Source organism: Rhea pennata, chromosome 19 (genome assembly GCF_028389875.1).
Source record: "Rhea pennata isolate bPtePen1 chromosome 19, bPtePen1.pri, whole genome shotgun sequence".
NCBI classification, from domain to species: domain Eukaryota; kingdom Metazoa; phylum Chordata; class Aves; order Rheiformes; family Rheidae; genus Rhea; species Rhea pennata.
The window spans coordinates 3189885-3212179 of record NC_084681.1 but is presented as its reverse complement, the minus strand read 5'-3'; the positions used below and the strand labels follow the sequence as shown (position 1 = coordinate 3212179).

The 22295-nt window shown below is 52.3% G+C and overlaps 2 protein-coding genes across 2 annotated transcripts; one reads left to right on the top strand and one right to left on the bottom strand.

Moving 5' to 3' along the window:
• The first annotated feature begins 5276 nt into the window (after nucleotides 1-5276).
• Nucleotides 5277-11277, top strand: AMZ2 (archaelysin family metallopeptidase 2). The gene is made up of 4 exons (XM_062592098.1): nucleotides 5277-5310; nucleotides 6901-7070; nucleotides 8082-8240; nucleotides 11143-11277. Exons 1-4 carry the CDS (start codon nucleotides 5277-5279, stop codon nucleotides 11275-11277), a joined length of 498 nt encoding a protein of 165 aa, XP_062448082.1.
• Nucleotides 11278-13607: 2330 nt separating this feature from the next.
• On the bottom strand, nucleotides 13608-22295 carry SLC16A6 (solute carrier family 16 member 6). The gene is made up of 6 exons (XM_062591647.1): nucleotides 22207-22295; nucleotides 20394-20635; nucleotides 19956-20099; nucleotides 18855-18983; nucleotides 16835-17656; nucleotides 13608-16195 (listed from the first exon to the last, which is right to left on the bottom strand). The coding sequence occupies exons 2-6, from the start codon at nucleotides 20626-20628 to the stop codon at nucleotides 15954-15956; spliced, it is 1572 nt and encodes a 523-aa protein (XP_062447631.1). The 5' UTR covers nucleotides 20629-20635; nucleotides 22207-22295; the 3' UTR covers nucleotides 13608-15953.

The following is a 22295-nucleotide window of genomic DNA, read 5'->3' as shown; positions in this document are numbered from 1 at the left end:
GAAATAAGTATGCCCTCTGTGTTCTCAGATAAGATCTGGCACATCCTAGTAATGTGCTAGGCTGGAAGAGGTTGGGGAGAGCCAAAGAAGGTGCAGGGAAGAATTGTGTTACTGGATTAACGTGAGCAATTGAAAGTTTCTTCACTTTCATAAAACTCTTTAACAAAATACCAAATGGCACGTACTACCAAGTGTAGGTTGGGTTTTCGAGCCTCTTCCTTCCTGTTAAAGTAATCCAGTGGTTGCACAATAACCGACATCAGGGACCGAGAGGTGAGCGAAGCTGTGCGGAGAAGGGAGCCAGCGGGCCGCCGGCCCCAGGGCCTCGCTCCCGGAGGAGAGGGGGCTCCGCTGGTCGGATCCGCCGGGGGGCAGAGCGGCTCGGGGGCGGCGTGGGAGTGGGACAGGAGTCTGCTCTGGCACAGGCCCTGCTGGGTTTTCATCCCTGAAACTGGTAATGGCATCAGGTTACTTTTGGCCAGTCCATCTAATGCACGGCTTTAGTTGCGTTTTCCGTACAAGCTGAGATGTTTTTGATGTGTTAAATGTGGATTGCTAAATGAAATTAATAAGAAGGGAGCACATAGGTGGAGTCCTAAAAGGTTCTGCAATAGTGTTTTATTTTTGCCTTATTTTAGGTAGCATTGGATTCCTCCTAATTTCTCTACTTCCTTTTGTTGTGTTTTTATGCACACTTAAAAATGAGAGGCAGAGCTTTTGTTTCTGCTAGAGTGCAATTCCCAAGAGGAGCAGTTTTCTGGACTGCCGTAGTTGCGATTCTTGTTCGCTGTTGCTCCTCAAGCTCCTGCAAGATCATGCAGCCAGTGCCACATGCTGTAACCAAGCGGCAGATGACTCAGAATACAAGCTCAGCTGAGGACAGGAGCAGCGGTCCCGCGCACGCAGTCGGATGCAGTTACGGCCAGCCCACGGTGACTGATCACGCGGCAGAGGAAGTGGAGCAACTTGATTTATAGCTGAGTGCCAGATCTAACAAACCCAAATTTGATGTAGGCTATTGCAAGCGGAGCTCTGCTTCAGTGCAGCTTCCAGCTGCTGGTGACTTTGTGCAAAGGTTAAAATTTCAAGTCTCTGTCCTCTCAATTACTGGCTGTAGCCAGCAAGGTCTCTGCATTTGCTGTTTCACAGGCAGGAAGAGCATTGGAAAATAAGGCTGGAACACATTTCTTAGCATGCCTAATAGATGGAAAAAAAAATCTCTCTTCTGTGGCTGGATAGTTCAAAACTTCATCTAGTACAACTTAAGTATGGTGATGCTGAGCAGCACAGACTGGTTTTGACTAATTTAGGACTTAGAAGGCAAGGAGGAAGTACAAGTATGTATCTAGCAGTATTGCATGTGAGTTTTCCCCTCTCCCTATTCCACTGTGTGCTATAACAGATCCTGTTTCTTGCAAGTGTGGAAGGTGATCACTGTCTTCCCAGGCCTCTTCCCATTGATAGATAGCAATGCTTACAGCCAAAATCCCTGCTTAATTTCTGTTTCTTTCTCTCTCCTGTCCAGTGCCCAGCCAATCCTATGTCTTAAATTCGCGTTACGTGCTCTGTGCTGTGTTCTCCATCTTAAATCGCCTGCAGCCTGAAAGACGGTCAACTTTTCTTACATAAAAGTAAGCACCCATTTTTCAGATTCAAAAGGGAAGTGGGTAGCAGGAAAAAAAAGCAGTGGATACCATACATTTTTAACTCTGAAACTCCCCCACGTAGACTTATGCACTGATTAAATGACTGCTTTTATATCGAACCTGGGCCGTGCAAATGGTGTTTGTGAAATGACATCAACTTTGAATAATTTATCTCCAGCAGTTCACCACATCAGGCTGTTATGCCGGGAGCACTTCCACAACTAACGTGTGTGATGATCAGCTCTGACACGTAGCTCAGTGCTCTGAGCACTCGCAGGCTTTGGTTTGGAGGTGGTGGTGTAAGTTTTTGTGAAAAGAGAAGGTAAAATCTTTAAATGATACAGATCTTACATGTTGCAGCCCAGGCATAAAATTTAGCACTTTTTCCATGTGAGTTTGATTCTCTTACATTAATCCAAAATCTAATCTAGGGAATGGCTATGAGCTTGTGGCCGTTTCCTGGTGTAGCCTCTGTTTTCCCTGAAGAAAAAGGAACCAAAAAAACCCAAAAATCTTTAATGGAAGACAACAATTTCCAAGAGTTAATATTAGGATTTTTGCAGGGGATTTTGTTGAGCAAGCTGGCAGCAGTAAGAACCTTGTTACATCATGTCTGGCATTTGTTAAAAATTGTCTAGAATTAAGGGGGAAACTTCCTCTTTTGCTCGTACAGATGAACCAAGCAGACTGTCCTTCCCCTCTCTCCCCTCCCCTCCTCTTCCCCGCTTACAAAACCCCAGGAGAAAAAGGGATGTGATTCAGCCGGCGCAGAGCGAAGCGCCTGCGTCAGGTCTGCGCCCATCAGGTGGCTGCAGGCTGGCCGAGAGCCCCGCTGTGCACGGGAAGTGCGTAAAGTGATGCTGCGGCCTGATTAGGGTGCTCGTGCTTGGAACAGCAGGCGTAAATCTGTGATTTTTAAGTTAGGACCTTTTAAAACCGCAGCCAAAAAAAGCTCAGAAATTCTGGTTCTATAAACCGCGTTGCTCCACGAGACTGGCTCAGACGGGAAAGGGAGCGCCATCCTGCAATGGCTTTTAGAGTTTCTCGGCCAAAGAAATACCAGTTCTCCTTCCTTCTCTTCTGCTGCCTATAGTTTTCTGTGGGTTGCATTAACGTTTTGTGCCTGCAGTAGGAAATTTGTCTGCTGCTCCCTCTCTCACCTCTGCGATAGTCAGGGAGAAATACCACTAAATACTTTCTTCAGGATGTGGCGAAGTCCTCAGACCCCCTCATTTCAAGTGAAATATTGCTGTGCATCGCATTTGCTGGCGATAGATCAGCGTGCAGTAATCTCAGCCGGCTTTTCTGAGTGGCTGCCGCTGAACGTTGTAAATGCTCGAGTGTCCGCAGCAATCACCACGGATGTTTCTTTGTCACGTTAAAGCACTAATTGACACTGCTGCAAGACTTCTTCCCGCGTGAGGGAGAGCTTGCTTGGATAAATACAGAGAGAGCGCTTAGAAATTTGATGCGGAAATTAATTACCAAAAGTAGCTCCTCCTCAGGAGGCCGGCAAGCTGTATTCCCCGCTCTCCGCCGAAGCGGGGATGGCGGATGCGCGCAGCTGGAGGACGGCCAGCTCTCCGGCCGGAGCCGGGCTTCTCCGTGTCGGCCCCGGGCCCCGTCCCCTTTGCTCGCCGCAAGACCGACGCGTGTGATCCGTGCCCGAGGCAGGAGAGCGCAGGAGGACAGCGGGGTCCAGCACCTTTGCTTGCCGCCGCGGCTGCTTCCAGCGGCGGAGGCCGGTCCCTCGCTCCGGGACGAGCCGCTCTCCGGCCTTGCGGTCCCTAGGGAGAAAAAAAGCACCGGATCGGCTCAGCCGGCACGGGTGTCCCAGGCGGGGCAGGGAGGACCAGAAGCGACTTCGCCACCAAACTTCCAGACGCCTTAGGTGAAACGAGGTGACATCCCCCTCCACCTCTGTGCCTTATCTCCTGGTAAAGGCAACGTTGTACCTAGGTCCTGTAGAGCGCTTTGAGATCCCCGGAGGAAAGGAAAGGCCTGTTCCATCCTCTTGCTGAGGATTATTTTCAAGGCGGGTCCTCCACTACCTCTTCGCGGCAGGGTTTCACAGGTCTCATCTCCACGGTTGCTTTTGTAACAGTCACGTGCCTTTGCGAATAGATGGCTCCAGATCTTGGCGATGGTATGGGAAATGCCCACGTTTTACAGCTCCTTAGAAGCGAAAAAAGCCCCCAACAACAACAAGCCCCCCAAAACAACAGGAAAAAGAAAACTCATTTAAATTCATGTTTCCTGAGCTGGAGCTCTTTGGATCACATCTTTCTGTGTCGTGGGCTATTTCCCCCCACACACACCTTCCCGTCAGACAGGATTTCAGTTTGTGCAGACACGGCAAGCCTAAATGTCACTCTGTCTCACGCAGCAAACCCAGACCGCCTGAGAAGAGCTCTTAACGTGATGCCTGTGGAAAATAGGCTACAGCTGAAAATACCGAGAAAAGCGGCGTATCGGTAACGCGCAGCTACTTTGTTTGACAGGGACAGCAAGATCGCAAGATAATTTGCTGCTCGCAATTCTGGTCGAAGAAAAGCCCAGTAACGTTCGAAGCAGGGCTGCTGGCTGTGAGCGACGGTGCAATGCCGGTGTCGTGCCGCGCGCCGTCCCTGGAAGCGATGAGGGCAGAGAGGATCGGGAGCGCCAGAAAAACGTGAAACCTCTCTGCTTGCTTCTGCCAGAACCATCCGATCTGAGCACCCGGCTGGATTCCAGGAGCGTCTGAACGCTAAGTATAGCCACCGTGCTAGCTCAGCGGCTTTGGGTAAAGCAGATAGCGTCCTGCTTCGGGACAGCCTCGCTGCAGGAACCGTCCCATGGAAAGGGGAGGCGTGCAATTAAACCCCTATCGCCCCGCCTGCCAGCGCGCCTTGCGAATCCTGGGATCCCTGGCTTTTAACTCGTCTGATTTACTGTCTCTTTGAAACGTTGGAGACGATGATAAAAACGTCAGGAAAAAAAAATAGAGCAGCAGTGTATGTATTTTAGAACCACAAGCAAAACTCTCCCTCTAGCTGAACACAGTATCTCCCAGCAAGCCCTACTAATGTTTGTAAAAGCTTTTAACACAAGAAACATCAAATTAGTTTTAAATATTAGCACTATGTTTGTTTTCTGTAAAAGCACCAAAGAACTGTCATGTATGTTGAGGAAATGCCACTTCTGGCAGCGGAAGAGGGAGGACACACCTGTAAGAACCGGTAAACCCAGGAATACCTTATGCTCTAGTGTTTTGCAGGAAAAAATCTCTCCCGATTGTGTGCACGTAGGCAGGCGGGACGCTGCAGCCTTCGAGCTCCGAGAGCGAGAGAGTGCCTAGCCCGACGCTACGCTGCTTTTCCCGCTGTTTTTGCAAGTTCTGCACAAGTTCTACTGCAGCACCTCTCGGAGGGCACAGCCGCAGGTCTCAGCGTACTGCCTTAAAGGAACTGAAATGAAAGGAAACGACATCTGAGTTTTAGCGCCTTGCGTGCTACCCTGCCTGCAGCCAGCGCCGGCTCCGGCGCGCGCGGTGACTCGAGAGCCAGATTTTGCACAGAAGTAGCTGAAGGATGCAAATCGGAGTAAGCGGAGAACTGGTCTTAAGCCAGCATCTGTCGCACTAATTTCACGATGTCGGTAATAAACGTTGGGGTGCTGCACATGGGTGAGCTCCGGCGAAGAGCCCCGAGGAGCTGCAGGGGAGGGAGGATCGGCCGCCTTCTGCATACGGACACGTTTCTGCTGACCGGACGCTCTGAATCTTATTTTCGAAATAAGTGGAGTGCCTTGTAGACCGAAGGAGCACGTCTGCCTCCCGTAACGTAGGTAGCAACGTAGGTAGGGAGCTGCGAAGGGCGCCCGGCACGTCAACCGTAGCCCTCAAGTCGCAGCGTTAGACCACGCTGTCCCTCCGCCGCAGGAACCCGCCACGAGCTTTGGAAAGTTCACACCTCCTCTCGGGCCTTCGTGAGAAACGGGGGGTTTCCTGCAGACGCTGAAATTGCCCTGACTAGCGCGGCTTGTCCAAAGTCGGATTTTTCACTAATCAAAACCGATCGCTGATCAAAACGCTTGGGACAAAGACGTCCGCAAACGGCGCGGTTGCAGAGCCTGCCGCGACGGAGACCTCCTCCTCCTCCTCCTCCTCCTTCTCCTCCTCCTCCTCCTCCTCCTCCTCCGGCCGCGGCCGCGGCTCCCGCTCGGAGCCCGCCTTCCCCAGCGTCGCCGCCGCCGCGACTAGCTCTCGGCGGCTCTCGCCGCTGGCTCCCAGCCCCGGCGGAGCGGAGCCCGCGGGACGCTGCCGTCCCCGGAGGCCGCGGCGGCCGGCACGGCTCCCCAGGGCGGGGAGAGCAAAGGAGTGGGAAAAGGCGGATTTCCCAGGACCAAAATACTCGCTTTTGTCCTTCGGGTAGTTCACGCGAGGATACCGCAGTTCCTAGTTTAATAAAAGGTAGTAATACGTGCAGCACCTGGACTGGTGATGGTAAATCACCAAGTGTTTGCGTTATGTGGTGTTTTCTTGGTAGCTTTCACAACTTTTAAATTAACTGCACTTAATAAAATATGCTGATTCTCCTCTCTCACACACATTTTAATGGAATAATTACAATCCTGCTGTAAATACGTTCTGGGAAAGAAAACAAGTCAACAACAAATGCAACGTGCCAAATCCCAGTGCTCCTGTTTGCCTCTTGCTTGATCAGCTGGCTTGGAGACGGGCTGCGCCTCCTTCCCGAGCCAAAGGCATAATCACGGCTGCGGGTCGTGGTTTTGTCCTGTTTTGACATACTTCTTTGCGCTGCCGGTTGTGTTTGTGTTTTTAGCCTAACATATTGCATCGCTTTGAATGCGATGGCAATAGGCGATAGCCTTACTTTGTGGAAATAAAAATATACCCAGTGTTACAATAATTATCGCAAACATTGTCTGTATTGCTATTTTGAGGTGCATAATTTTGGACCACAATAATGTTGTCATCTATTTATTAATTAAGATAGTAAGTATTAGCGAAACGAAATATTGGAATTGCATGGGAATTGTAAAAGGTTACATGTATACTTGTGACAGATTATAAATGGCACATTGCAGAAAGTGCATGTGTTTTCTTCCTGAGAAATTGGTCAAAATTTGAAATTCATTAAAAAATGAAATAAATGAATACTGCAGTTCTGGGGAAAAGCTGTTATGTGAGTTGGTTGACTTAACTGCCTATAAGATACTCAATAATCTCGTGTCATTTTGGATTCTCGCATAGGTTTGTTCGGGGACTTGGAAGTTAGCACAGAAGATGATGTGAAATGCTTGAAGCACTACTGGGAAGCCCTCGACGATGGTCTGACCGTAAGAGTTCTGCAGCCTGTTCCTGTTTCACATACAGCGCGTATTTGCCGAGTAAATGAAGGTACTTGCAACCTACAGACTCAGGCGGGTACGTAATGAAGACAAAAGGGGCAGATTAGAAACTGACTGATGGCAGAAATACTGGACTGCAGGAAAACAAGACTCTAAATTTCCTGGGACGCTGTTAAGTATCGCTGATGGACGGAGAACTTCGGATTCCTCGTTAGCGGTTCGTCAGAACGGAGGTGTCCGATGAAAGACTGTTCCCAGGATCTTGTGCAGAGGAGCGTGGACGTGAGCACGGTTCAAAGCTCAGCTTCTCCCAGGTCCGAATCCCAGCTCCTGCAGCTGATTAGATTCTCTAATTTTCATTCATGTGAGTAGATCTTAGCAGCGGGGCCCCTCACAGTCTAAGAGCGGCGGCATCATGCTTCAAGAAGCAGCTGAAACATTCTGTTGTATTTATAAAATCTGTGCTCTGTGGGGCATTAGAGTCCAGTGAAACTAGTTAAACTTCCTAAATTAATAAAGAGGTCAGATAGGTGCTTTGCCTTCTGCTGAATATTATTTAACATTTATGTGCTAGCTTCGACAATAAAGATCAAACTCTTGTCAAGCTTGTTTAAGTTAAGACAAATTTTCCTTGGATACAGTAACAAAATATACTATTTGGTCACTCAGGATGGTGGTTTTTTGCTATGTGGTCTACAGGAATTTTGTTGAGCCCACTTAATATCCATAGGCCTAGGAAGACTTTTCTCTGCTTGTGGTCAACAATATATTCAAGCATCTGAATCTATTATTGCCCTTTCTGCTTCTGTAAAGTAATAAATATTTCAAGAATCTGTAAATTGAGGCTTGTTTGTCTGGAGGCCCAAATCTGCAAAAAAAATTTACACTTGAAAATCTCTGCTTGGGATGTTATTGTGTCTGAACGCTCAGACTGGCCAGCTCAGCAATGTACACTTCCTCATATGCAAAAATAATTTTATGTGTTCATAGTTTTTCTTTGTGCTTCTCAATTTGTCTCTTGAAAAGAGCCTTTTCACTGGTGGAACCTTTTTTTTTTTTTTTTTTTTTTTTTTTTTTTTTGAGGACCTCTGGAAATATCCGAAGAAGGAAAAACCCAGAGATGCTTCCCATATTGTGGGAATAACCATAACCATGACTGACCTTTATCGTTGCGAGCCTTGGAATTTCATCTCTGGACAAGCTTCTTTGACAAAAGGTGTTTCTGTTTTACAGTGCAGCTTTGTAAGCGGCAAAAAATAAAATGACTTTCAAGATACCAACAATCAGCTGAATAACAGGAAAAAAAGGTGCCAGCTGGTGGCCGTTGCTGAAGTGCGGGGAGGAAGGTGAGTGGGCTACGCGGCGTACAGCTGCGGGTTTTATCGCGACGTGATTTTTGGATGACTGATGTATTTCTAAGTCGTTAAGCTCTGGGTGATTTTAGAAAGGCAGGAGCAGGTCTCTGTGCTGCTCGGGCACCTTTTTCTTCACCAGTTTTCCCAAGCAGATGAAATCGGGGGCTGGAATTCCCAACATGGGAATTGCTTTGCTCATTGGGGAGGGGGGGAAAAAAAAGTGGATTGGTTGTTTTTTACATACAGAAAATCCTCGTTACCCGTCGACGGATGGATCTAAGTCTTTGCTGTCAACCGCAAGCAAAGCGCGTGGGGATGTTACGCCGCTGGGGAGGGAGAGCCGGGCGCTGGGGACTCCTCCGCGTCCAGCCCGCCGGCCTCGGCTGGTGTTCGCCGAAGCTGCCGGGCGCCGGACTGGCCTGGAAACTGGAAACTGGAAACTGGAAACTGGAAACTCCGCGCGCCGGGGCTGCGTGGCGACGGGCGAGTGGGCCCGCGGCTGTGCGGGTGCGCGCCCGCGGCTTCGGGCGTTCCTGGGAAACGCAGGGGGTTTAAGGGAAAAAAAAAAAGAAAAAAGAAAGAAACGTGGATTTTTTTTTTTTTTTTAGGGTAAAAAAGGGCAGGAGAAGGAGGCAGCGAGCGGAGCAGCACTAGCGGGAGCGCGGCGCCATCCGCGGCGGGCGGCGGCAGGGGGCGCCCGCGGGCCGCGCAGCGCGGCTCCGCTCGGCTCGGCTCGGCTCGGCACGGCTCGGCTCGCTCCTGCCCGGCTCAGTACGGCCCAGCTTTGCTTGGCTCGGCCCGGGTCTGCCCCGCTGGCCTGGCTCCGCTCAGCCTAGCTTGGGTCTACTCGGCTCGGCTCAGCTCGGCTCTGCCCCGCTGGCCTGGCTCGGCTCGGCTCAGCTCGGCTCTGCCCCGCTGGCCTGGCTCGGCTCGGCTCGGCTCGGCCCCGGCTCGGCTCTGCTGGGCTCAGCTCAGCGCAGCTTGTCGAGGAGGCGCCGGCCGCCCTCGCCCCGCGCGCCCGCCCGCGTTTCGGCCGCCGCGGCCCGTGGCCCCGCTCGCTTTCTTGTCGCTCTTTTCTTTTTTCTGGTCTTCCTGCAGCCTTGCGAAGGTGCAGACTGGCGGAGCACCGAAGCTCAGGGTTTCCAAAGGAAACCGCGGTCTGCGGCGCGCAAAGAGGTGTCAGCGCTGCGCCGCGGTCGGTGCCGAGCGCGTCTGTGCGTGGCGGGGCGGGAGCCCCTCGCTCAGCAGGGCGAAGCGTGTCCGAAAAGCGCGTAGCACGCCCGGAAAAGCTCCCGCTTTTGGAGAGCTGCTCCCCAGCGTTCCCAGTGGGCTATTCCCAGGCGTACCGGGCGATGAAGGTCAGGCGGGGCGTGGAAACCTCCGCGCCGCTATCGCCTCTTCCGCGGGTCTCTGCCCTGCTGACGCCGCCCGCGTCCTGGGCTCGTCTTCAAACGCTCTGGCCCGTGGCAGAGCTCGGGGTCTGAGACGCCATACGCAGCTGCAGAAGACCGCGCTTTTAATTCCTTATTTTTGGCAAGGTGCTGATGGCAGGAGCGCAGGAGAGCGTCGGCGTTTCTGGGCGAACGCAGCAGCTACCCCCAAACGGCTGTTTTTCCGGGCGCGAGGCCGGTCGCGCTTAAGAGTTTGCCCGAAGACGAGGAAAGTTTCTTTTCCTAGTTCCCGATCTTTCGGAAAGCAGCTTCGCAGATTTAATTGGTGCGTCGTGTGACGGGTTCAATTTCCTGTGGCAGGGAGTTAATTGCCGCTCCCAGGATTTGGTTGGGCTCCCTTTCTCCCTTACGTGGCGGGATGCTTCCTCCTCCTCCTCCCGGCCGGCGGCCCCCGATGCGGCTGAGGGGAGAGAGTTCCCGCCGCGTGCAATTTTCGGGATTAATTTTTGCTCTCCGCTCCCTTGCTGACTCCTGCCCGCTGGCAGCAATTAACCTGCTGTAAAGTTGATGAGTTACCTGCTCTTCTGGCAATGAAAAGCGTGCGTACCAAAGTGCGTGTATCTATATATTTTTAAGTACGGTTTTGAAGTAGCCACTTAAAAATACATTCTGATATTTATATCAGTTATTTCCTCACCTATTAAAAGGGGAATTTGACATAAATCTGCAGCTCGTGGCTGGTTAGCTGACCAGTTTGGCCCACTCTTGTGCACCGAAGGTGGCGAGGAGAAGTCCAGCCTGGAGGCCTGGCTGCAGGACTGGGGTCTAGGCCTTGAGAAGTGCAGTCCGGGAAACGCTTTTAAATACACGTGTAAATTCAGACGCAAGCCCACGTCCCTGTGCCCTGGGCAGGACCAGAGAAACGGGTGTCATCTCGGGGTTTTGGAAGAGCCACGCCGCTCCCCGTGTTCGGTTCAGCCCTGCTTTCCTCATGGTTTTGAAGTTAGGTATGTGTTTGAAAAGAAAAAAGGAAAAACCCACTGTGGTTGCAATTTTTGTCTCAATATTGTGCAAAATACAATGAATAAAAAGCTTGGGAGGTGTCAAGATACCACTGCAGATCTGGAAAGGGCAGGGGTATCTCAATGAAAATATTTTACCGGTTAAAGTTGGAATGTATTTTTGCACTTAAGTGCTCGGGCCATCGGTTGCCCGGGGGTTTGCTCTGGCTGGGGCTCGGGGCGGGGGGGACCCCAGGTTCTCCTGATTGCAATATTGAAAGAAGCTGTGAAGGGCTCTGACCTCCTCACCGGCAGAGGCAGAAGAAAAATAGCCAGGAAAAGGGAGAAGAAACAGGAAAAACCCTTCTGTTTTGGTCTGCACCCCGTTCCTCTCCAGGTACGGTTCATGTGTCGGGGCCGGCGGCGGGTGAAGTCGAAAAAGGCGTTCGCGGCATCCCTGAAAGCTGAGACAAACAGGCAGCGAAGGGAGCTGTCGTCCTGTTGGCCTTCTCCTCGTAACGCCTGCGTGTAATTAGTGTTTTTGGTTATGCTTGTGGCTCCCGGGACAAAGCGGTGACTTGGGGGCCGAGGCAGAGCTGCTCGCGCCGGCCAAGCCGCTTGCGAGCGACGTTTTACCACAAATAGTTGAGCTTGACAACTGCCGCGGGAAAGGGGGGGGGGGTTATCCTGGATTTATTAGGTGACTTACTGCAGTTTGCAAAAAAAAAAAAAAAAAAAAAAAAGTGCTAGCACAGCCCTAAATTTGCATCTCCTGCAAGTAAAAGTCTTAATTAATGAAATTGGAGAGGGGAGAACAGTCCGTATTCTTCTGCCAGGAACCCCAGAGGTCACCTGGATCCGCAGGAGGCACACGCGTTTCGGCTGAAAATAGGGGTTTTCCAATTGGTTGCATCTCTGAACGCCCGGGAGCCTTTCCCAGGCCTCCCGCAGCCACGCTACGCTAGAGGGAACTATTCCCTCTCCAGCCAGGAGCTGAACGCAGCCCAGACCTGCGATCTTCAGTTTCTTTAGGTCTGCACTTAAAGGTGAAGGTCTCTCAGTGGTGCCCGGCCACGGTGGATATTCTGTGCAGAACTTCACTAACCGACAGGAGAACACTTGTTGTCAACGTGGTGTTTCAGTAAAAACGCGGGGTTCTGTCTCTGGATGCTAGTAAGCTGACGTAAGTGCAAAATAATTACCCTGGAAAATAATGTATTCTTTAGGTCAGTCTTTGAACAAAGCCAAAAGTTAAAGGAAAGCGTTTCTAAAGTGGTGCTCTGAGAAATCATAAAGATGATCTTTAAAGAGGGAGAAAAATTGCTTTTTGTCCTTGCATCGTTGTAAAAATTCAGGTCATGTTTACTATGGGCAGCTGGAAAATGATGATCTCAGATACTAACAAGGAACATCTGAAAGGAATCATTAAAACACTTGTGCTGTTTTGTAAGCACCTACTTAACTTTTTTTTTGCAAAAATAGTTTAGCTATTTTTAAAGATTCATTGTCCTTTAAGTGTGCGACTCTAGCTAGTCTGAAGTGAGTGAGAAAGAACATGAGGTTGCTCTTCCTTTTCATTTCAAAGGGAAAAAATATTTAAAAAGAAGCCCTCCCCCTAGAACCCTATATAGCCTCCTTTCTGCCTTGGAAAGGATAGAGACCTGTGAGGTTTGAGGTCTTTTTTTATTTCTTTTGGTCCTTCTGCAAGCTGCCCTTATGCCTTCCTTTCCATTTGGCTGGCATTGGCCTCAGTGGAGAAATACCACAGCTTGCAGAAGCAAGGATTTATTTTGCATTGTCCTCTTATTTACTGGTACAAAGTAGATATACAATGTTACTAATTTTTTTTAAAAAGGGTTTTTTTTATCCTATTTTGTTCTGGTATTAGTGCTTCCATATTAGGGTAACAGAGAATTGGTCCCAGGAGGTCATGAGCAATTAACTGAAACCAGGTGGGAAAAATTACTCACAAATTGTTTGTGTGCAGGGAGACATCAGATAGTGTTATGGCTTTATGTGCTTTTACTTAGGTGAACAGTGTGGAGTCTTTGTAATGCTGGTTTTCTTGTTTTCCAAGGAAGCTGTTGCAAATAATGTTTGCTCAGTGCTGTAATTGAGCCAGAGTCAAATTTGGAGGCAGATTAGCTTCCTGGGAATTTGGTATTTGCATTAAGTCTGGTGTGCTTGCATGTGTGATCACCTCTGTTCTAGGGCTTTTGCAACTGGAATGAAAACAAGCTGCAATTAATATGTATCGTTGGCATGATGTTTCCTTCAACAAGTAGTTAATTTGCAGATCTCATATATGCGCTAAGTTGGTATTTGGAACTAAGTAGTATCGCCCCTCGCAGGGCTCTGTGATGCCGGGGTCACAGATGAAGGGACGGACGTGTTCCAGCTGGTGTAAGAAGTAAGGTTTTGAGGAAGAGAAAAATACCATTTAGTGTGAGCATTTGCTGCTATTTATTAGTAGTTTGATTTCTGATATGTGAGCTGCCTGGCCTGGCCTGGAGGGAGCACGCTGCAATTCAGAGACGATAAAATAATTACGGGACTGCTGGCTTCTTGAAGACGTGAAGATAAAGTTCCCAAGCACCAGCCATTCAGCTGCCACTCGGGAGAGGGAAAAGGTTGGTTATAATCAGGCCTCGGGGTCGGCACTAAGCGATCCGCCAGCTTCCAAGCCAGTGTTGTAAAAGAAGGTGGGATGGTCCAATCCGCAGGGTAAGCACGGCGGAGCCTGCGGGAACACCCCGGGACAGCCTGGACAGAGCCTTTCCCCGGGGGAGAAGGAAAGAAGTACGTTCGTTTTCTTAAAAGGAAAAAAAGGAGGAAAAAACGAGAAAAAAAAAAAAAGAGAAAGTTTATTGCAAAACTCAGTGTTTTCATCATGTTTCCAGAGTCCGCTGGGTACATTACAAACAGACCGGTGAATCCCGCTTTGAACGCGTCGAAGCCTGCCTGCGGGTCTCTGAGCCCGCACACGCGCTCGCCTGCTCGCGCCGCTGCGGCAGCCGCACCGCCAGAAACAGGGACGTGACAAACACGTTACTCGATCTGTATTGGAAAGCGTTATTTAAAAAAAAAAAAAAAAAAGCTCCAGTAGAGCCTGGTAAATGTGCAGAGCAGGGAGCTTTCACGCACACGCACTGAACCTGCAGGCCTCCTTCCACTTCTAAGCAGAGCTGTAATAGCAAAGTGCTGTAGTGAGGTCTCGTATTGCAAAGACTTCAATAATTTTACAATTATATTCTACAGAACATTTACCAAAAACGCTTGAAGTATCATAAATTAACAATAAATAAAAGTACACTTTAACGCAACATGGTATTTGTTCATCTGCTCGCCGACTCACAAAGCTCTGGTGCGCGGCAAGGGCTCTTCCAGCCGCCGGCGCGACGTGGCGAGGTTCTGCTGCGCGAGCTAAAGTGCTGAGGCGCATAAAGGACACCGAACTGCAGCGTGGTCACAACGGGTCGCAGGCAGTGACGATGAATTGCTCGAGCCACTTTGTTGCAAGAGTGCCTGTTACTTTTTGGACATCTAAGACAACTAGAAAAACAAATCAAGCACCTTCCCAAAGAGGAGGGGGGTTTTGTTTTTGTGGTTTTTTTTTAACAGATTGTCCTACATTTCTATGGCTGGTAAAATACACAGACATGTCAGTGTAGCAGTTAATGCATGATGCCACTTCCACTTAAATACATTTTTTTTTTCCAAAGCATGTGTTCTTTGAACCTAAACAGACTTTTTATTTGTCCCCCTGAGTTGCCTAGAGGCATGAAGATGCATATAGGTGGGGTAAGCAAGCTTGTGTCACTGGGAGGAGGCATCGCTCCAATTAAGACTAAATGGACAGCCAGTACGTTGTCTTTTGTAATTTGCTTTACACGCTATCAGGTGAAAATGCACGCAGGGTCCAGTTCGTTTCTCCCTGGACTCAGCAGCCAAAAGCCTCTCGCTGCTTTTGCCGGGATTTGGGGAGGCGGAGAAGGGACGGGGGCTGCGAGGGGCGGCGCGAGGATGCTCCAGGCAGACCCCCGCGGCCCAGCTGGCGGGCAGCGGGGTTTTGCACGTTCGTTCAGCAACGCAGCCAAGATTTACTTGCGCCCCTGTAAGCGAGAGTCTGGGCTACGGTTAGATATTAAGACATACGGGGCCAAGTCTGGGCTGCATAGTGTTCTGGTTACAGCACTTCAGCTGGGTCCAAATATACCGGCTGAGGCCTTATGGAGAGAGATGCTTTATCTGTAGTTTGGGTTTTTTTTTTTTTAAAGAAAATCTCTTTCTTCTTTTTTAAAGAGTAATTGGGTTATTTAAGACCTACATATTAAAAACAGCTACACTCTATGCTGTAAAAATAAAAGTTTCCCAACAATTTCACAAGCTAGCAATACAAGATAGGCATTGAAAGGATTGGTGGAAAGATAGTTTTGTTGTTCAGAAAGATTATTTTTCCTCTCCAGTTACTTAAGCTAACAGCCTTTAACAATCTGAGAATAAGTTAATAAATACTACTTAAATTAGAAACAGTACATCAGATCTGCCTCTCAATAGAAAACAGTTTGAAGGATACTAATTGGGAGAAGAAAAATTATCTTGTAGTGAAATATGTGCAATAATAACTGGCCATAAAGATGCATGGAACCTCTGATTTCCCAGCATTTGTGACATTCAAGTTAATTACAAGAACATTAACAATTAAAGTCAGCTATGCAGCCTAGCCCCTTCCTCACGGATCCATGTTTTCCGAAAGAGAACTCAGTTTGTTACTGCTGCCTTGTGAAATACTCATCTTTAGTTAGTATAATCTGTTTGACTGTGCAGGAGTTGCAGTATGAGGTGCACGAAGACAGTCAGACTGAGCTCAGTTCGCCGGGCTGCTTCGGATGTTCCCGTTCCGTTTTTCCACTTGGGATCAGGCAAGGCTTTACCTATGCTTGTCACTTACGAGGAAAGCAGGAGTGTGAATCCCATCTTCATGCTAGACAGATGTTATTCTTGTGTGGCTATCCATATTTTCTATGGAACTTTTAACTGTTGGTTTAAAGAAAAAAAAAGTTGCCTAATAATAAAAAAGTTGTTGATAGCAACTGTTCACATTTAAAATTTTGCATTCCCTTTAGAATGTAGTTTTAAAATGTGGAGCAGAGCTGATATGTTCCCCAGTCTTGCACTAGGGGTATTAGATGGAGAAGAAACAGTTTTTTATGCCACGCTTTCAGAGCCTTTTCCTGAATTATCTGCTTTTCCAATATCCATTTCAATAAAGTCCTCTGGCAAGTCCTGTGGGACTTCTGCCACGTTTTCTTCTACGCACTGCTTCCGACTTTGACACAGTCCAACCTTGCACGGCCGCACTAGGGACAGAAACACGGCGCCCAGGACCATGCCAGCAGCGCAGGAGTAGAAGGCCGAGCTGTAGTTCTGTGTTGTATCCACTAAGACACCTAAGGAAGAAACATTTACACCAGTTAGTCGCAACCGATCTCATGCTCCCTTGCCCATCCCTGCTACAGGATTTTTTCAATGCCGTTATCACTGCATCGTGTGATTTGCAGAAAGAGATGCTTAATGACAAACACATTCTACCTTAAAAAAAAAAAAAAAAAGAAAAAAAGAAGTGGTAAAGCATCATTTCCGGGGAGAAATACTGTCATCTTCAGGCAAGTCAGAATCCTTTAGTTACCACAGGGACTTTAAGCCTGAGATGCATCAGACATCTACTTATTCCATTAGCAACTTCATCTTTTTGCAGAATGTCTGGTTAAGACATGCACAGTGAAAGCAATTCCTGTGCATCTTGCACTAGAGCCTGAAACGATGCCAATTTTAGCTTTCTAACAGGCTCGGGCTAGCACTGCAGTGTTTTTCCCTCAGACGGAGGTTCCTCAGTGGAGGCTGCCTCATCTTTGGGACTCTGCAGAGCTGCATTGCAGCAATCCTGTGGCTCTAGGAGTCTCCTAATACAATCTGCAGGTCTTTAGCACTAGTCATAGTACCATCCCACCAGGACACTTCCACAGCAGGAATCGGCACTAATAGCTGATGTCAAACATGCAAAAAGGACACGAGTATTTTAGAGGTACCTGCCAGGGGTGGTCCCGCCAACCCAGCTAAGCTTTGAATGAAGACATAGACTCCAGCTGCAGAAGACATCTTGGCAATGCCAACCACATCATCTTCTGCCAGCAGCGGGATGTGCGTTCCCGCCACCGTCCCAAGCATGAACCCAAAAAATATGCTACATGTCATCAACCCCCAGAATTCGGAGGCAAAGGGGAAGGCAAACAGTGCTACAGACAGCAGAATAACACAGATGAGTTCAATGTAGATCTTGCGGATAGGCTTTTTGTTGAGGACCCAGCCAGCTGAAATTCTTCCGAAGACCTCCGCGATCGCCATTGCGGACAGGATGTACGCGGAGTGGTCTTTGCTGATGCCGAGGCTGAGACTTAGGGGAATGATGTACAGTGAGGGAGCAAAGAATCCCAGGGTGGCAAACAGACCAAAGAACGCGTAACAGATAAAGCTCGAGTCTTTCATCACAGAGAAGTCCAGTAGTTTGGTTTTTGGTGCTGTAGGGGTGCTGTTATTTTCAACAAGGATCTGTACGTTTTCCTTTGGTTCTTCACTTTTCGGCTCTACTTTGGTTTTTCCAGGCACATTGCTGGGTGAGGTAGTTATTTCTACTCCTGAGTCAATGGACTCTATTGAGGTGCGCGTCTGCTCGTTTTCAAGCATGTACTTGGTCTCTGTGGGCTCTTCCGCGGGCTGGACTTTTGCTTCTTCTTGCTCTTTGATTAAGATGGGTCGCAGCAGCGATCCGCAGATGACGATGCTCAGCTGCAGCACCCCGACGGAAAGGAGGCTGTATCGCCAGCCGATCTGCTCCTTCAGAGCAGTAATTGCTGTGGGAAGAGGGCAGAGGAAGAAAGTAGCTAAAAACCCTTCCGTTGCACTAAGAAGCTACTTGAATTTACAAGCAGTAAAGTAACCAAAGCTTTATCGCTTCCCACTCCCGCAGGGTCAGGAAGGTCCCCAGACCCTCTGCTCAGAGGCCAAGCAGGGGTTGCTTCTAGCAGTGCACCCAGTGATGTCCTGTCCAGCACCCACCAGGGCTGGCACCCCCCACCCCGTGTTCGAGCCCAGCTGCGGCAGGCAGGATCCCAGCGCGCCGGCTCGCAGCCTGGCGAGCAGCAGCTCTCCTTTCGGCGGCCACTTGTGAGGCTCCGGCTCGCTGGTGATGTGCAAGGAACGAGGTGGTGTTATTTTTAGTGAATGAGAGCGAACAACGTTTGCGCTTCCTCTTGCAGCTGACCCCACCCTGAAACCAGCTACTTGAGGAAGTCTGCTGGCCTCACTCGAAGGTGCGTGCCACTGCCTAATTACGAGTCCTCGCCCGCCACTAACGCGCCTCTGTGGCGGGTATTAGCCGAAAGCACGCTTGCGCAGCAGGAGGTTCACGTGAGCCCGAAGGAGAGACCTCGGCGGCAGCGCTGCGCGCCGGGGAAGCCGCCCGGACGGTTCGGGCGCTCCGGCAGCCGCCCGCGGAGGCACGCGCTGAGCGCGAGCCCGCTAGCCTTTAGGAGCGGTTACTTCTACAGCAGATGCTTTAAATAGCTGATGTTTCTCAGCCGTATTTTTAGCCTGCCGGATCTGCGCAGGGAGCCCGGCGGATTGGGTGTCCGCACGGCGTGCCCTCTTCCCCCGCCGCCTGCCCGGCGCGGGTCGCCTCTCCTCCCGCCCCGGAGCCGACTCTCCGCGCGCGGCCTCCGCGGCCGGGAGCTGGGGGGGCCCCTCGGGCCAGGGCCTCAGCACCCAGCGCAGCTCGCGGGCAGCGGCCGCCGGCGAGGCGCCAGGGCGCGAAGGACCGCGAGGGTCGTGCCTGCTGTGCTCGTAACCCTGCCCGCGGGGCACGGGAGCCCGGAGGCGGGCAGCTGATGATCCCTGCGGGGCATCGCCCGCGGGGCTCAGCGGCTCACGACGGCAAGGCCCGCTAGCGCTAGCCCCCTATTTAGGGCCCGAGGGTCCCACGGGGCCGGGAGGAGGGTCGGAGGGGTGCCGCGCGTCAGGCATGCGTCTGGGGGGGGTGTTTGGTCAATATACCTGGCGCAAAAGAGAAGACTGCAAAGCATTCTCCTGTAGATGCCACCGCTGTGACCAGCGAACGTCTTTTGTCAAAATACTGTGATAAAATGGTGACAGTCGGGAGGAAAGAGAGGCAGTATCCGAGGCCTGTGAATAAATGCCAAAAATTGCCATAACAACAAGTAAGGAAGAAGGGAACACACCGATGCGAGAACACGTTAAGTCGGCTTTCCCGGTGGCGAGACTACGGGCTCGTTTCGGCCAGCTCCGCAAGTCACCCTGGAAGAGAATCATTGGGGAAACCAGAATGTTATTTGTTTTGGTTTAAAACCCAAAGTTTTTTTTTTTTTTGGGGGGGGGAAGGGGAAGGGGAAGAGGGGAGGCAAAAATGAGGAGAGAGAACCAAGCCGCCCCGGTGCGCTTGTTCCCAAGCGGCCAGCAGCGCCCGCTTTGAGCCTGCGGCTATCGCGCCCCGAGCGAGGGGGCTCCCGGCCCCCCGGCCGCCGCGCGGCGACGTTAGCGGCATCGCTCCTGGCAAGCGGGGAAGCGCTCTCCTCTCCCACGGGAGCCCCAGGGAAGCAGGAGCAACGGGAACAGCCGCGGGAGCGTCGGGCAGCGCGCGGAGCCGCGTCCCCGGCCGCCTGCCCTGGGTGACGCGGGACGCCGAGACGGTGGCGAAGAGCAGACCTCCGCGTCCCCAAAAAGCCATCGCCGCTGTCCGGGGAGCGGAATCGCCTCCGAAGAGGCCGGATACGATCAGGTGCATGAGACCCTGCAGGTATAGGCTGCACATGCAATCAGGACTCCCGAGGGGAAAGAAGTTAAGAGCGGGGGGGGCGTAAAGCACCTCGGCGTCTCATGCACGCGGATCTTCGGGGGGAGCGAGGGGGGCACAACCGTTTTCTCTGCAAACGGCTCTGTGGGAAAAGCCGCTGACGAGGGGGAGTTCGAGTCGCAGCGTGACCGATACCCAGTCTTTGGGAAACGACTAAGTCACGGCACGGGGGGAGAGAGCAGAGGGACAGACCGGCAGGGAGCCCGTACAGCCAGAGCCGCCCTCGCTGGAAGCCTCCTTAGCAAGCGGGAACGTGCGGCAGGTAGGGGAGTAAGGCGACTCACCAGAAACGACACCGATGGCGACGTACATGTCCACCACGGTGCGGGCGAAGGAGCCCGCGACCATGCCGGCGCTGATCAGCACCCCTCCGACCATCACCACCAAGCGGTGACCAAAGCGGTTGCTGAGCACCGTCGACAGAGGAGCTGGCAGAGAAGAGCTGTGTCACCCCCCCCGGACGTCACCCCCCGGACCCCCCGCCGCGGTTCTGCCCTCCCCAGGGCTCAGTCCCCGCCAGGCCACCCCACGCGCAGGGCGGGCACGCGACTACCAAAGGGGCCGGCAAGCACGACAGCTTTCACCCGCGGATATTTCTGGAGCATGCAGTTGATCGGTTTTAAGGATAAATAAATAACGGGGCGGTTACAAGAAGCAGGACTAAGCGGCACGAGTTTCGGGGCTCCAGCAGCGAGTGGGGGCCCGCCGCCCGGTGCCCTTACCTGTGAAGGTCTGCACGAACACGCATATTGATATTATCCAGGATATCCTGCTGTTGGTTTCATCAAAGCTTTCCATCAAATCATTAAAGAAGACTCCAAATGATTTTATAATACCATACGTAAGAGCTTCCACAAAGAAAAAAGCAAAAGCGACTGTCCAGCCCCATCCTCCATCAGGCACTTTAGTATAAATATTTGGAGCGGCGCACGACATTTTTACAGCTTTGACAGTCATTCTTGATCTGGAAGAGAGGGGAGAAAGAGGCAGGCATCACTTTAGGATGAATTTTGCTTACAAACGCACAGCTTAGTGGCTGGAAAAAAAAAAAACAAAAAAAAAAAAAAACATGCACACACACAAGCTGCTGTTAGCATTAGATTAGATTAATCGCAGGAGTCGGGGAAGAAGTTTCTCCCCATGGTCCGACAGAGCCGGTTTGTCCGAGCCGAGGAGGAGGAGGAGGCCGGCGCGGGGCCGGGCGGCTGAGCGCAGCGAGGCCAGCGCGCCGGAGCCGTCACCTGAGCGCCGCGCAGGACGGATGCGATTCGGGAAAAATCCACGGCGGGCCCCAGCGCCGGCGCGCGAAGTCTCCCGGCCGCCGGACAGTTCCACCCTCATCCCCCCCCTCGTGGGTTACGCCAGCCCGGGGAGTTTTCCCGAGCGGCTGCGGGGATGTGGGGCAGCGGGAGACCCTCCCCGCCGCAGGCTGGCTGCACCCCCGCCCCGGGCAGGGGGTGTGGGACCCACGGGCCAGCTGCACCCCCCTGGGGCAGGGAGCGTGGGACCCACGGGCCGGCTGCCCCCCTCCCGGGCAGGGGGCGTGGGACCCACGGGCCAGCTGCACCCCCCTGGGGCAGGGAGCGTGGGACCCACGGGCCGGCTGCCCCCCCCCCCCCGGGCCCGGGCCGTGGGACCACGGGCCGGCTGCCCCCCCCCCCGGGGCAGGGGGCGCGGGACCCACGGGCCGGCTGCCCCACGCGTGCCGGCCCCCGCCGGCCACGCGGGCTGAACGCGCGGCCCCCGCGCCGCCGCCGCCTCCCCGCGCCGCGCTCCCATTAGGCATTTGGCTTCCTCCATCTTATACTCAAAATTAGCAGAGTCGTTTTCTCAGCGGCGGCATCACGGGGGGGGGGGGGGGGGGTCCAGCGAGACCCCCCCCCCCGTGCCCCCGTCCCGCTGCCCTGCTCCTCGCGGCTCGCCGGGCGCGGGATGGGGCCGCGGAGGTGCCCGGGCGCAGCGCCCCCCCCCCCGCACCCCGCGCAGCCCCCCGCAAGTTCGCGCGGAAGAGCCTGGATGCGCAGCGCGGGGGGGGCGGGGGGGGGGGGGCGCCGGGTCTGCCCGGTGCAGGAGCAGTGGGGAGAGGAGAGCAGCGGGGAGCACGCTGTGGGGTGGGGGGGACCCACGGGCACTGCACTGCACACTATGCATTAAAAAAAAAAAAAAAAAAAAAAAACACTAATTCCGATGAGCGGTGTGTGTGTGCGCGGGGGGGGGGGGGTCCCTCGGCAGGCTGCGGGGGCCCGGGCCCCCCCCCCGGCTCCCGCATCACTTTCCCAACATTTCGGGCGCGCTCGCTCCCGTTTGCGCATCGCCGCCGCACAGGCTGCGCCGCGGGCGCCGGCGCTGCCGGCTCCAAACAGAGCGGTGCGGGAAAGCGGGTGGGGGGAGGAAAAAAAAAAAAAAAAGAAAAAAAGAAAAGGAAAGGAATGGGGGGGGGGAAAGGAAGGGGGGAAAAAAGGAAGGGGGAAAAAAAAAAAAGAAGAAAAAAAATGGAAGGGAGAAAAAAGCCCCCCGCCCCCGAAGCGCACTCACCGGGCGGCGCGGCGCGGCTAGGGGCTGCCCATGGCCGCGGGGGAGGCGGCGCTGCCGCCGGCCGCCGGCCGCTGCTGCTCGGCTGCCCG

Excerpts from the sequence above, each read along its gene's own strand:
- AMZ2 (XM_062592098.1), top strand. The coding sequence starts at position 5,277 with ATGTCGGTAATAAACGTTGGGGTGCTGCACATGG. Across the intron at positions 5,311-6,900 it reads CGTTGGGGTGCTGCACATGG|GTTTGTTCGGGGACTTGGAA; the intron begins GTGAGCTCCGGC and ends ATTCTCGCATAG. Across the intron at positions 8,241-11,142 it reads CTGTTTTACAGTGCAGCTTT|GTACGGTTCATGTGTCGGGG; the intron begins GTAAGCGGCAAA and ends GTTCCTCTCCAG.
- SLC16A6 (XM_062591647.1), bottom strand. The coding sequence starts at position 20,628 with ATGACTGTCAAAGCTGTAAAAATGTCGTGCGCCGCTCCAAATATTTAT. Across the intron at positions 20,100-20,393 it reads GTTCGTGCAGACCTTCACAG|CTCCTCTGTCGACGGTGCTC; the intron begins GTAAGGGCACCG and ends CTTCTCTGCCAG. Across the intron at positions 18,984-19,955 it reads CGCCATCGGTGTCGTTTCTG|GCCTCGGATACTGCCTCTCT; the intron begins GTGAGTCGCCTT and ends ATTTATTCACAG.